Source organism: Oryzias melastigma, linkage group LG10, assembly GCF_002922805.2.
Source record: "Oryzias melastigma strain HK-1 linkage group LG10, ASM292280v2, whole genome shotgun sequence".
Lineage (NCBI taxonomy): Eukaryota > Metazoa > Chordata > Actinopteri > Beloniformes > Adrianichthyidae > Oryzias > Oryzias melastigma.
In genome coordinates this window covers 10,869,959-10,884,743 of record NC_050521.1, presented here as the reverse complement: position 1 = coordinate 10,884,743, position 14,785 = coordinate 10,869,959, and the positions used below count along the sequence as shown (strand labels likewise).

Genomic DNA, 14,785 nt, shown 5'->3' with positions numbered 1-14,785 from the left:
ATTTTTTTTTTTTTTTTATGAAATTTTTTTTTCATGTTACTATGTTGTGCACACTAGAGTAGCCCAATTTTTTTTAAATGTTACTACAATTTTTATTTTTACTTTGATGTCCCTTTAGGGGCTCCATACTTTCATAAGATTTAGCAGACCACTTTAGTATGAGTACAGGGGGTGCCTTTCCTTATTGTGAAATCTGTCAGTTTAAAAAAAAAGCAGCACCAGCAATGAAAAAGAATTGAAACAACTTTAAAAAAGACAGAAAACTAGGAAGTCATAGACAGAAACAATTTCTGGGAACCTCTCACTAAACCTTCAAGGCTGATGTTACATAACAATAACCACTATTACTGTACGAGATGAGTGTACTGTCATTGAATTGAACAGGAAAACCCAAGTCCCAGCCCTTCAAGCGCTGGAAATAATGTGCGGAATTCCCTTCTCTTTAGCAAAAAATACACTTCTTTTCTGCATATTTCCTGTCCCGTTATGATACAGCACATGTCTGCTTGGTGTCTGCAGTCACAGATTCAAGGGTTTAACAGAAGCCCATATGAGTCATTTTTTGATGTTGTGCGACGGCGGCAAAAACTGTGAATGTGAGGCGAAAAATTGACGAGCCGCAAAAATCTCTGACACCTTTGTAAATGAGTCCCTGGGGACAGTGTGCGCAACTGTGATAGTCTGATAACTTTACGTTTGCTCACATTAAAGCTAAACCCACTTTCTTAAGTGGCTGTCATTACTGTTGCTCGTGATGTGTGTCCTGCAGCACTTCCGTCCCAACCAAGGTTAAGACAACAGTTAGAGAGAGTGCTTTTTTTATTAGCCATTTATTAGCCGTTGGAGATTTAGCGGCAAAACACCCCATACTCCCCTTAAAAAGAAAAATAAAAGAACATCTGGCAATGATGGGTGGTCATTCGAGGTTATATAAAGCCAACGAACAGGAATCTCCTACATGGAACTCCTTAAAAGTAAACCCAGAAGATTCCTGTTCCATAATGTGTGATTAAGACAGGCAGGCAGGGAGAAGCTCCTTGAAATTGAAATTTCATGTCGGACTTAGGAAAATATATTGCTGGGTCGCGATGCCGAGTCTGAAACAGATGTTCCAATCAGCAAGTTAAAAACAACAAAGGTGCAATTTGGAAAGACAAAGATCAGTCAGGAAGAGAGGGATTTCTGTTTCAGCTTCAGACATCTTGCAGTCCAGGTGAGTATGTGGACTTTCCCGTGCACACCACATGGACTCAGGCACGACGCGAGACAGAAATGAGCCCCCGCTGCAACTTGGCTGACCTCTCATCACTTCCATTTTACAGCCCAAACGTCCACGCAGGAAGAGACAAATTGACTCCAGAACAAATTAGCCACAACATAAATCCCCTCTAATACAAAGACTGACTGCACTGGAAAAATAAACGCTTCAGCGACGGAATGTAGCGCAGATTCAGACAAGACATGTAGCTTCCAGTTTTTATGGCCTCAATGTTTTATGAAGTAAATGACATTTCAATAGGTGAAATTTTAACTTCAGCTTATTAGATGAAATGAACAGAAACCGTCATTATGTCAGTCATTAACTCCACCTGTTGTGGGGGACTGAGCCGCTGCGCTTCATTTGAGGTGGTGTCAAAAGGTCGTTAAGCGACACACTTGACCTGTGCTCGTTTTTGACTGAGAAGCAGCGAGGAGTTAGACATTAAGTCAGTTTCTGCAGGCATTTACTGATAGTTACACATGTGAGAGTCAGGCAACCGAATGTGCCTCAGGACAAACAATAAACTACAAAGAGATACAATCAAATCGCTGATTTCTGTATAAAATAAATGTTTTTTTTTAATCTTCAATGTTCTGTTTCCTCAACATCACATGGCCTTCCTTTGGTGCTTTGTTGAGAAGCTTTGTCAAAAGCTGCTTTCTAAATGTGCTATATTTGGCTAAAATCTGTATTTCTTTAGCTTAGACAGAAATATTTAATATTTTTTGGAGGTAGTATTCTTGAATAAATTTAGTTACATTTTATTTTTATCTAATTTTTTTCATGAGTATATTATATATATATTTATTTCTTTTTTTTAATCATCATTTGTATTATTATTTCCCATATTTTACCCTGTTTTTGTGGTTTACTCCCCTGTCCAAGGACATTTATGCCTGATTTTTACTATTAGTTAATCCTAAAATAAAGTGTTACCCTTACAAATATGTAAATGCATAGATTTATTGTTTTATAGATTATATTTGCAGGTTTTACCTCTTTGAAGGAAGCAGGTTAGTGACTGTAAAAATCTAATAGCTTTAGCAGCCCTGTTAAAACAATATCCAGCTGTCTGACTGCCTTGCCATTGCTTTGTCCATAAATTTTAACAAAACTCAAATTAACTTCAAGAAGCTGCGGGAAGAAATCTTTGCTCAGGTAGCGTGTCACGCTTCCGTGACCTTTACTGGCCAGAACAATTCCAGGCTGTCTCTTGTCTCTGCATCCGCTTCCTCCTTTCGTCTTTCCCACGCTTTGCGTGTGGACAGTGAAGGAAATCTACTTAAAAACACTGCAAACAAAGCTTCGTATGCCCAAAGTGTGTGTGAGTGTGTATGTGTGTGGTGAGTCAGTGGGTGGGGGGTAACATGTGAACAGTGTTTCCTTTGTTTGGATGGGCTGTTTATGTGGAAGTGCTGAGGAAGACTTAGAGTGTACTTCAAGTAGTACACTATACCTGGCACAAGGTGAATGAACAACCATGCTTTTCAATCTGTCTCGTTTGGAGGAGTCACACTGAAACAATGCAGCTGTTTTTCTTTCTTTCTTTCTTTCTTTTTGCCAGAAAAACAAAACCCATTCTCCTCCAACATTGTTTAATCCTGCGCAAAGATAACAATAACTAGAAAAAAATGTCTCGTTTCCCTGATATAAAGAAAATTTGTTAAATGTACCGGAAACCCGAGAAACAGCCAACCAAAACATTCAAATCAGAGTTTCATGAAAACACAAAAGTGCGCCAAATTACCTGTCAGGATCACGGGCAGTCAGAGAAACAACACTGCTCCAAGCGGTTAAAGTTGGATCTGCAGTTCCACTGTTGCTTCAATTCTGCATCCGTGTGTGGAAACTTTATGATCACACTTACAATAGCAACTATTTATATGAAAATGTACCCAAAAAAAATCAAAGTACCCTTAGATAAACATACATTTATGTTCACCAAAATGCGCAAAAGTGCCCAAATATACCGGATTAAGTTCTTCCCTCTAATAATTTCTTCATTTCAGATAATTAAAAGTTGTATTATTGAGGGTTGGCTTCTTACCAGTTGTGAAAGGCGAACAGCAGAGGATGACAATGCCCATCTTGATGCAGTCGAACCAGAACATCTTTGCCAGCTCCACAAAAATCCCAGTTAAAAGTTTCTTGATGACTGTTTTTATTCCGGTTTATTTAACAAAACTTTCCTATTAATGAAAAATATAATGTGTCCTTTGAAAGTCTTTTCTTGAATCAAAACAACCTTGAAGAATATAAAAAGACCTAAGCAGCTGCGATTCTCCCGTTTTCCATGGCGCGTTTCGCGGGGGAGCTCCCCTGCGCAGCTGGCTGATCCAAATCCCGACTCCGCGATGAGGATCCAGAGGAGCCGCGGGGTCAGCGGGACAGGTGCAGCGGGAGGGGGGCAGAAATGAGGCGGCTGACAAGGTGAGGGTCTGCTGTAGACGGAGGGGAGGTGGAAACTCTCAGAAGTCAGTCAGGGCGCAGAGCTTTGGTGCGCGTAAAGTCCGCCGCTCGGGGGGTTTCTGAGCAGAACTGACAGTCCATGCGTGACACGCGTTATATGGAGGAAGGACGCGACGTCACTTTGCTGGGGTGGACACGGAAAAAGGGGAGACTTCTAGAAAATAAAAGTGAGCTTAGATTGGTCCAACATGAAGCACTAGAACAATTAAATCAGAGCTTTAATTAGATTATGGTCAAAGATTGCATGTTAATTACTGTTCGTTCTAATTTTAAGAAAGACCAAATATAAAACCTATTAAAAGGCAACATTTTAAAGCCATTGTATTGTTACACTGATATTGGTTTAGTCCCAGATGTACCCTTGTTTGATCATTTTCAGAACAAATTTGGACTCTCTTTCTTTCAAGATGTTTACAAAAAACTCCCAAAAATTATCTACTAATTTGGTTTCCTAAGGCGCACATTTTTCCAGCTTTAGAAAACAGTTGATGTTTTTGTCTCAAACTCAACTTTATTTTTATCCTACAGCATTTTTGATGCACAAGAGCACCTCAAAATACTTTAATAATTAAATAAATGGCAGTAAAAAAAAAAGCTGCTAAAAATCCACACTTATACACATCCCACAAAAGCAAACAGTCAATCAATAAAACTGTGTTGTGAGTTTCTCAGTTGTAAGTTTTTTTCTCTCACAGGATTTCCTCAGCACCATAATATAATGTCAATTTAAAACTGATTCCACACTCCTAAGGTATAAAAAGGTCCACGTATGCATCTCTTTAAGTGCTAGAACTCATTCTGAGGAGATGTCAGTTTTGTTTTTGTTTTTTTTATTTGAAATGAGGATTGCTATTTGTGTTTACAACAAATAGAAGAGAGGAAAACAATTTTAAATCAGTGAAGTCATGTTCTCCTTTTTACAAAAAACACTCAAATGGAGATTTTTGTTACTGAAGACAAACACTTGCAATCAAATTGTTGCTATTGTTGCCTCAATCATTACAAAATAACTAGATTATTGATTCATGAATGCAAACTGTGTGTTTAAATATAGATCTGATCAATAAAATACGTTTGAATGTTTTCTTAACCCTTTAACACCAGAGGTCCAGTGTTTATGTTCTTGATTTACTGTAACTTTTCAACCGCTAACATGATCAACGTCAAGAATCTGCTGGGATTATAGTGTTAATTAACGGTTAAAAGGTTACAGATTTTGTGTTTAAGCGTCACCGACGACGCCTCCGGTGTTAAAGGGTTAACTGTCCTGTGGTGATAACAGCAGTTATCTTGTCTCAAGAAAAAAAAAAAAAAACATCCAAACAGTTCCTATTATATCAAATTGAATCCATCTGTTCAAAATAAACATCAGCTGGATTTATTTTTGACTTCAACAACAGGAAGCATTGCTTTTTATATCAGTGTAAATAATCCGCTTTTGTCCAGCAGGACCCTGCGGTGTGTGGATGTGTTTCAGACGGGTTCTTTTATCATTGCCACAATTAGAGCACTGCTAGAGCATCCTGCCTTGGTGGTGATGGGAGGACGCCGTAAATGTAATGAGTAGCTTCTCTTCTCCATCTCTGCATTGGAAGGAAAAAGGGAATAAAAGTTTGGAAACAACTTGTTATGTCCCCCTATTGTAGGGGTCTGCAACCTGTGGAACCAGAGCCACGTGGCTTTTTTACCCCTCTATTTCGGCTCTTTGATTAAATTAAAATGTTTTAACCGTGAAAGAAAAAGAAGCTAAGTAGTAAAGCTAAAAAGAAGTAAAACTCAACTTAAACTTAGACTTAAATTTGAGCTTCATTTATCACAGAAAATCAATTTATCAGTAATAACAACCAGAATTAAAGCTATATTAAGTTATAATCCACAGGATTATTAAGAAGATTTTCTTTCTTTGAACAAATTTAAGGGTTTAAAGTGATTGATTCTCATGGTTTTAATGTATGTAGGGGTCACTTCATTAGCTCTGATTTACTTTTTGTTGGTTACATTTTTGAATTTGTGGCTGAAATGCACCAGAAATTGTAAAATATATATATATATTTTATCATTGATGACCTTACACTTCCAACTGCATGTGCTGCACTGACATGATCCTGTAGTGTATTTTATTTTGAAAGGAAGTCTTGCAAAGCTCTGTCAAGTTATAAACTATTTAAAAGCTATTTCTTCATGTTTATGTTTTATTTATGCCAAAAAACACAATAGTTTATTTAAATGTATCGTGTCAGTAGCAAAAACAGAAATATAAATCACTCTGTTATTTTTCTAAAAGGTGAGAAAAGACTTTATGGCTCCTACTGGGTTTTGGTTAGCAAGAAATCGAGCCGAATGGCTCTTTAAGTGTTGAAGGTTGCGAGAATCTTTTCTCTTGAGAAGCGAAATGGCCACAACTTAAGAATTTAGAGATTTTCAATAAACTTGACAGGTTTTAGTAGATTGCTTAGAGCAAATTGATAAAAGTTTGCTTGAAAAATGTAATTTCTCATATCTGGAGGGTTAAGAGAGCACACAAGTTTCTGTTATCTGCAGAAAGACAAATGATTAAAGATCCACACATTTAGTTTTCACAATACTGTTGAGGTTCAGTGACTCACTCTCACAGTTTCTGAAGTTAACAAAGTGTAAATAACGCATTATCATGAACTGATTAAGAAAAAAAAAACGCTAATCGCACAATGAACTGAGTTTGCACAGAACAGGTAATCATGTTCGCTCCAAATGTTTTAGCATGTGTTTACAATTAGGGCTTGAGCGAAGGAGACATTCCCATCAGGTCGTGAGGGCAGCAGATAAGTCTCCTGATGGACAATTGCTGGAAGCTGCTTGCTGAGCGGGTGGATCTGAAGTGATTTATTTTAGAAGCTGATGTTCAAAACACACTTGGGAGGACTAACTGGCTCTACATACACACCAAGCATTCTTCTTTTTGGCCTGAATGAACCCAACTTCTTCTTTCAAAAGGGGCATTGAGTCAAATTAGTTTGTTTTTTTATAAAAAAAAAAACTTGGAGTAAATGTAGGTTAAATAACCAAAACAATGTCCTAACTGAAATATAGCCCCAAAGTGGCATGTGAAAAATACTGTATTTTGTCCTCTAAACAAAAAATAATTATCATGGATGATTTATTTTGGTGCTAAAATTATAAAGGGCAAAACAAGGTTCAATGACATTAGTTTTTTACAATATTAATAGCACTGATTAACATTCAAAACTGAAATAACTTTTCAGGTTTTAGGCTTTTTCATACACTTAATTTTTATTTTAAATTATTTTGAGTTATGTATTTGACTGTCAAACTCTATTTGCAGGCAAATCTTTGCAGCTCTACCTTCAAAGAACTTTATGATGTTTGCAAAACTATATAAATTAGTAACTATTTCTCAATTGCACAAAACAATTTGTAAATGTATTATATATAATATTGAAGTGTATTTCAAAATTCTTAAATGCTGTATGCCCTTTATATTAATCACAATTTAAACTATTAAAATTCCTGTAACTTTTGAATGATTTCATGAAGTAACTTCCCAAGACTGTCTCTTTTGAGTCTTGACATAACAATATGTGCCTTTAAACTTCCACTTCAATCATCTCTTGATAAATTGTCAAAGTGTCCCCAGTGGGTTTTTAACTATGATTATGCAGTTTTTAGCCAAAAATAATTTTAAAAACCTATAATTTTCTAGAACATGGTTTCTACAGAACAGCAGTTATTCAGAAAATCACCTCTAAGTTGTGGGCAGAACTGTTGGAGTGAAGCAAGCCTGCCCTCATTTCCCACCATCCCCTTGTTTACACTCTTCTGCTAGCTTACAGCCCCTCACAATCCCAAGATAACATTAATGGTGCAATAAAAATGGCGAGCAATATTGGAGCTATCCAGCCATACAATTTTGAGACAGATACCAGCTTGGACGAGGAAAACGAAGACGTTCATGGATCTTTTTGTCAGCAAATGGATTTCCAGCAGATTTTTTTTGTCTTCTCCTGATTCACAATAATTTTAATAATGAAATCCTTAAAAATACAACTTTAAGTTTTAATTTCTGTATTTATGTCCTCCATCATGAGAAAAATGCCACAAGAACATGCGACAAACACACAAAAATATTTTTTTAAAGTGGATTTTTATGGTTCAGTTTTTTGTGTCTGTGTGTGTTTTCCTTAGATTACTTCATGCATGTTCTGTTGGGTTATGTGTTTTCAAAACCCATTTAGTAAATCCATTCAGCTTCTCCTTCTCTACAGAGTCATTCTGGAGTTCTGTTAGGGGAAGCTAAGGTGCTCGCAGGCCAGCTGAGAGATACAGTCCCTCCAGCGTGTTCTGGGTCTCCTCTTGGTGGGACGTGCCCTGAATCCATCTACAAAGAGGTGTCCAGCCGGCAAAAGAGATGACTGAGCCATCGTAGTGGGTTTCTATCAGTGTGGATGGGAAGTGGCTCTACTTCAAACTCCAACCAAATGACCAAACTCCTCATGTTTTCTCTAAAGTAGCTTCCACAGCTAGTTTCGAGACTCTTTTCCTCTGAGTCATGATCCAAAGCTCCGTGTCACACCAGTTTTCCATAAGTACTTTTCTAGTTTTAGCTAATTAAACTTCAGTATTCTTAAGACCATGATTCTATATAGCCACTAAAGCTGGTAAGTAAAACTTTTACAGGAATTTTGGCTCAAATATTTTTGAAGAGGTTTTCACTGGAAGGTTTTGATGCATGAATTGTTTTTTAAGGTCATGTCGCAGCATCTCAATCATGTTTAGGTCAGGATATGAATTAACCCAACACTCCAAAGTCTTTGGTCATTTTAAGCCATTAGAAGGTGGATCAGTCAGTGGGCTTCAACTTGAAGTGACAAGCAGACAGATAAGTCATCTGCTGGATTTGTTATAGACAATGACATTTTTGGTTCCACAGCAAGTCTTCCAGGTGTTGAAGTAAAATCCAAATCACATTGCTGTAACATGTATATTTTCTCATACCCTGTGCTACTTTGACTAGTTGTTGTAGACACACCTCATTTAGAAAAGATTGACTTTAATCTCATCAGTCCTCTGATTATTTACTCAAAGATAGCGGGGTCTTTCAAAATCCCTTAAATGAGTTGTTACTTCACTCTTGGGGTTACTTGTACAAGCCAATCCTGAGATGGGTTGCAATCATTGACTGTATAAGATAACTGGAATGAGAGAGTGTGACATCACCCATTGAAAATGCGTTACCTCCAGCACCAGCAAATGAAGCTTATTCAGTCCACATATTTTCAGAATACAGGCGTCCTCATATTGGAACTACTCGACAACCATTGGTCAAAGTCGGTGTGAGTCAAGGTTTCTATGGCAACTACTGTTGCCAAACCCAATTGAAGTCGTTAATGTTCGAAGAGAATGGCCTTCACTAATAATTGTTAACATTTCAGAAATAGCATCAAAATCAAACATTTTTGACAAATTGTGACAGTTTCATTTGTTTTTCCCTGAATGTTTTTGGATCGCAGCACAATGCCAACGTTAAAATCTTCACTTTGTCATGCTGGTGTTATACATTATTTTTTGTCTATGGGTATGTTTGTGGTTTGTGTGTGTACTTTTGTCCTGCAGTGGAAAGCAAACTGATCCAAATAAAAGTATATCCTTTGATTTTTTACATTGTTTTTATTCTGTTGTTTATTATTCTACAATAAACTCTTAATCTACTGAAAAGCATAAATACAAAATGAAAAATCTAGTCTGAATCTAAGAAAGCGAGTATTGCCGTATATATAATGGCTTCTACCATGTATATTTTAATTGCACATTTGATAAATGATTACTGAAAACAGAAAAAAGTTGAACTTTTTAAATTTAAGCACATTTTTAAGCTTATTTACTTTTCAGAAAATGATCAAATAGTTTTGATAAGAATTAAACCTGATATATGTCATTTTGTGAATTTGATTTTTTTAATCATCTGAACCAGCACATAACATTGAATAAATAATAAGTAATACAGATAGTAAAAACATACATCTATGAACCCCTTTAACACAGACATGAATCATGGCTTTGTAACGAGGCTCCAGAACCACATGACATGTGGCTTTTTTATTCTTCAATTATGGCTCTCTAGTTTTGAAGACAATTGTAATAATTTAAATGAATAATTTAATTGTTTTAGTTAGTTTTTTATTATTATTTAAAATTATGAAATATATGTTTGGTCAATTTTATATTTGATAGTAAATTGTGAAAAATAAGAATGCACCATAAAAGAAAATACCATTGTTGACTAGGCTTTCTGGAATTTTTTTTTATTCAGATAAATCTGCTGCAGCAAGAGGATCTGATTTGACACAAGGTGTTTTATTTTGAAAGGAACTTGTATGAGCTGCCGTCAAAAGTAAAATAAGCTAAAATGGTTAGAAATAGAAAAATAACACTGTTGTATAATTCAATTACCGGAAATATTTAAAAGCTACATAAAGTGAGTGTATTTAAAATGTAAATTTAAGCTTTGAATGGGTTTTAGTCAGTAGAAATTTGGCCCAAATGGCGATTTCAGTGTGCTTGTCTTCTTCAGTAAACGGAGACAGGAAGTAACGCTGCAGTCGTTGACGTCGACGTCCATAGTAGACGTCCGCCTAATTTTCGCGGGCATTTTCGAGTGACTGCGAATTCTCCTTTGCTGAGACATGTACTTCAGATAAGTCTGTGTACCGAACTTTTGGAAATGGACGAATTAATTTCGACTATAACATGTGAGTATGAGTTGGTTTCACCACATTATGCGGCTAATTACTGTTAAAGACGAGAATTATTGTAACTGCGTCAGCAGCGGTGAAGTAAGCTAGCTAAGCCCTCAACTAGTAACTTTTCCTTTTAGCTTTAGCCTTTGTCTGATGATGAAAAAATAGTTTGCTTTAAAAAAATTATTAAAAATTTACTTTATTTTCATTTACATAAAAAACTACTTTTTTTAAAAAAGTAAACCCCACCTTAACAAAAATGTGTAGGCTGCCATATGAAGTAATTATTCATTAATTAACTATCAGTGGGGTTTTCATAGTTTTGTTCAATTTTTGAAGCTTATTGTGGAGCAATTGCTGATAAGAAGTTTAGGGTATTGAAAACGTTTTTCTTTCTTTCTTTTTTTTTAATTTTATTTAAATGTTGAACCATCCATCCATTTTCTTGATCGCTTCTTCCCTTTCGGGGTCGCGGGGGGTGCCGGAGCCTATCCCGGCTACTGAAGGGCGAAGGCGGGGTACACCCTGGACAGGTCGCCAGTCTGTCGCAGGGCCTCAATCACACACCCATTCACTCACCCATTCACACCTAGGGGCAATTTAGAGTCACCAATTAACCTATGAAGCATGTTTTTGGACGGTGGGAGGAAGCCGGAGTCCCCGGTGAAAACCCACGCATGCACGGGGAGAACATGCAAACTCCACACAGAAAGGTCCCAGCCGGGAGTCGAACCGGGGCCTTCTCGCTGTTAACAAATTTATAATTAATATTATTCATTCCAGGGATGTCAAACACCATCGCACAGGGGGCCAAAATCCTTCTTAGGTGATGGGTCGAGCAAGATAAACATTTATTGTACTAAAACTACATTTCAAAAACTAAAAAAAGTAATTTTTTTAACATTACTATGAATAAAAACAGGCAGAAATATTATTCCAGATTACATCAATTTAAACTTTAAAGAACGTTCAATATTTTACTCTCCGTAGAAATATATTTTGTCAAATATATACTACTTAGAAATAAGCGCAAGATTACATCGGGCCATCAATAACAATAAACCAAAAAGATCTGGTGGGCCGAACAGAATAACCCTGAGGGCCGGATGCGGCCCCTGGGCCTTGACTTTAACATATGTGATGTATTGGGGCTGCTCTGATTGTATGTTTTACTGTTTGTGTTTTTATCTTGAGTTTTTATGATATTGTGGGGCTTTTAAAAAACTTTTTTTCCTATATTTTTTTACTTTAATTGTTTCAACATTTTAGTTGTCGTTTTAATGATTTGAGGTTGTATTGTTCGCCGCCTTTTTTGAATGTGCTCATTTTGGTGCCATGTAAATTCCAGACTTTGCTCAAGCTTGGATAAAAATGATTAATAGTATTTGGGAGATATCAATTTCAGAAACAGGCTTGGAAAAAACATCCAGTGATTTTCTCACTGTCCATCCATCCATCCATTTTCCTGACCGCTTCTTCCGTTTCGGGGTCGCGGGGGTGCCGGAGCCTAACCCGGCTGCTGATGGGCGAAGGCGGGGTACACCCTGGACAGGTCGCCAGTCTGTCTCAGGGCCTCAATCACACACATTCACATTCACATTCACACCTAGGGGCAATTTAGAGTCACCAATTAACCTATGAAGCATGTTTTTGGACGGTGGGAGGAAGCCGGAGTCCCCGGTGAAAACCCACACATGCACGGGGAGAACATGCAAACTCCACACAGAAAGGTCCCAGCCGGGATTCGAACCGGGGCCTTCTCGCTGTGAGGAAAGAGCGCTAACCACTGCGCCACCGTGCAGCCCTCTCACTGTCCAATATGGTTTAAAAACAAAAACAAAGCAGAATAACTAAAAAACAAAATGATCTGTTTATTTAAAAAAAAAAGTGGGAATTTAATTCTTTGCATCTACAAAAACAGCTGAGAAGTGCAAATAGCACTAACCATTATGTTTTGACTGTGAACTTCACTCATAATAATTTTAACACCCATTTTTTTCAAGAAGTACAGAGTGTAATTTGTTTCAGCTTTAAATGCAACAACATGCGGCCTCACCAATCTTAAAAGCATATGCCAGAACCCATCCATCCATCCATCTTCTTGTCCGCTGCTTCCCTGTTGGGGTCGTGGTCGTGCCGGAGCCTATCCCGGCTTCTGAAGGGTGAAGGCGGGGTTCACCCTGGACAGGTCGCCAGTCTGTCGCAGGGCCTCAATCACACACACATTCACACCTAGGGGCAATTTAGAGTCACCAATGAACCTATGAAGCTGGAGTCCCCGGTGAAAACCCACGCATGCACGGGGAGAACATGCAAACTCCACACAGAAATGTCCCAGCCGGGATTTGAACCAGGGCCTTCTCGCTGTGAGGCAAGAGCACTAACCACTGCGCCACCCCTATTATGCCAGAACCCTTTTTCTGCAATGGAAGCTACTGTCAAAGGGAGCATGAGATGCATCACATCTTTTTCTTCTTGTGTGTCCATTCATTTTAAATATTCTGCTTTTACACAGGTCTCACTGAAAATTTACTGCAAGAAAATCTGACAGATTATGAGGGGGTCATAGACAAGCTTTTCTCTGAAGTCTCGGCCTTAGATTCCTTCCTCAAAATACCAGATCCTCAGGTAAATTCATCAATTGTTTTAGATTGTACTACTTGATTATAGTCTATAGCAGGGGCGTCCAAAGTCAGTCCTTGTGTCCTAGATGTTTTCCAACAAACCTGTCATTGAAGCTCCTTATTGGCCAAACATGCCTGACCCAGGTAATCAACAGCAGATAAGGCAGGATTACTGGAAAACCAGGAGGAAGGAGGACTGACTTTGGACATCCCTGGTCTATAGTCTTAGACAGATATGTTCATGTGTAGCTATAACTTTTGCAACCACAACATACAGTGTTTTTTTACCCAATCCCAACATATCTAGAAACTGCAACTTAAAGTTAATATTACTTTTTTTTTCTTATCTACTTTTTAGTAGCAAACTTGACTGTTTTAAGTCTAGCAACATTAATTACAGGTATGTTTTTTGTCTCTTTGTTTATTGGGACAGTTTGAGCAGTGTGCCATCCAGCTGTGGAATTGGGCTGTTACCAAGAATGTGGGAAATGCCATAACTGAAATTCAAAAAGCTAAAGGTATTCTTCCAATCATAGACCATTTCCTAAAACCCAAGCACATTTATGGGGATTGGAGGCAAGGTTAGTGCTATATTTGCTAATATTTCTATCATCCTCAGTTCGCCATGTTGCATGCAACCTGCTGTATTGCTATGAGTCTGACAGTCCAACAGAGGGCGCCATTCAAAAACAAATCTTGGTTTGTAATTCTGCAGGTTGTCTGTTTTAGAGCCTGGGATTTCAGGATGATAAGGCCCCTGTGTTGATATCTTATCCTTCCAGATGGCCAAGAAAGCAGGGAGAACCTGGCTGAACTGCAAAAATTTTCAGATGGCAGATCACTTTCTGAGGCTTGCTGTCAAGGTGGGAAACAGACTTTGGATTAAAAATGGAAAAGTTTTGAGCTGAAAGTAGAAGCATGGAATTAATTTTTTTTTGTTTGTTTTACAAATGATCCAACACGGTATATTCCTAGAGCTTGGAAACCCTTTATGCCCATCTAATGTCTAGAGCCAATGAAGCACCTGGCGTCTCTTCATCCAAGGCAGATGTGGAGAAAGACCTTCTTCAAATCCTGTCGTGCCAGGCTGAGTCGGTGAGCAGTGCTGCATGTGATGTTCAACACCTTAAATGTGAATATTTGTTCTTGTGATATTTTGCAGCTTGGGAGGTGCTGTTCTGACAGACTTGCAGTGTGAAGTGTAAGACAGTAAAATTGTGAACTGAGAAACAATGATAGAGGGGTTCTGTAATTTCTAATTGAGAGCATTACATTTCCCTACATTTAATAGAGTAGGATCTTTGTTACAGGCGATGGCTCAGGGAAACAACCAAGAAGCCATAGTGTTCATAAAGCGATGCAAAGACATACTGCTGCGGCTGCCAAATGAAGTAAAAAAAAACTCATTTGTTATCAGCTACCTTGTTGTTTGTTTTCTTACTCTCAAAACACATGTTAAAAGTGAGGGGGATGTTAAGTGTGAGCTCTCATCACAGACGGCGTACCTCTCCCTCATGTGTTACAACATTGGACTCGAGGCATACAGTTTGACAAAGTTTGAAGATGGTGTATTCTGGCTGAGGTACTTGGTTGTTTAATGTTTATAAAAAAGTAATAAATAAAGACTTGCAGGGTAAAAATTACATCTCTTTCTCCATATTTATTTGTTTATGTAGGGAAAGCTATGACATTGGAAA

General features: G+C 37.7%; 2 protein-coding genes across 2 annotated transcripts in view; one reads left to right on the top strand and one right to left on the bottom strand.

The window, feature by feature from the left end:
* kdrl (kinase insert domain receptor like) overlaps window positions 1–3,820 on the bottom strand; it is a 40,554-nt gene extending 36,734 nt beyond the window's left edge. Inside the window, exon 1 of the mRNA XM_024283631.2 lies at window positions 3,309–3,820. Within this exon, the coding sequence (XP_024139399.1) occupies window positions 3,309–3,372 (64 nt within the window). The 5' untranslated portion in view covers window positions 3,373–3,820. The remainder of the gene's footprint in view (window positions 1–3,308) is intronic.
* A 6,500-nt stretch (window positions 3,821–10,320) lies between these two features.
* tex11 (testis expressed 11) overlaps window positions 10,321–14,785 on the top strand; it is a gene marked incomplete in the record, with an annotated part of 22,218 nt that continues 17,753 nt past the window's right edge. Inside the window, 9 exon segments of the mRNA XM_024284080.2 lie at window positions 10,321–10,476; window positions 12,980–13,092; window positions 13,522–13,606; window positions 13,708–13,787; window positions 13,871–13,951; window positions 14,064–14,183; window positions 14,399–14,479; window positions 14,585–14,670; window positions 14,765–14,785. Of these exon segments, the coding sequence (XP_024139848.1) occupies window positions 10,449–10,476; window positions 12,980–13,092; window positions 13,522–13,606; window positions 13,708–13,787; window positions 13,871–13,951; window positions 14,064–14,183; window positions 14,399–14,479; window positions 14,585–14,670; window positions 14,765–14,785 (695 nt within the window).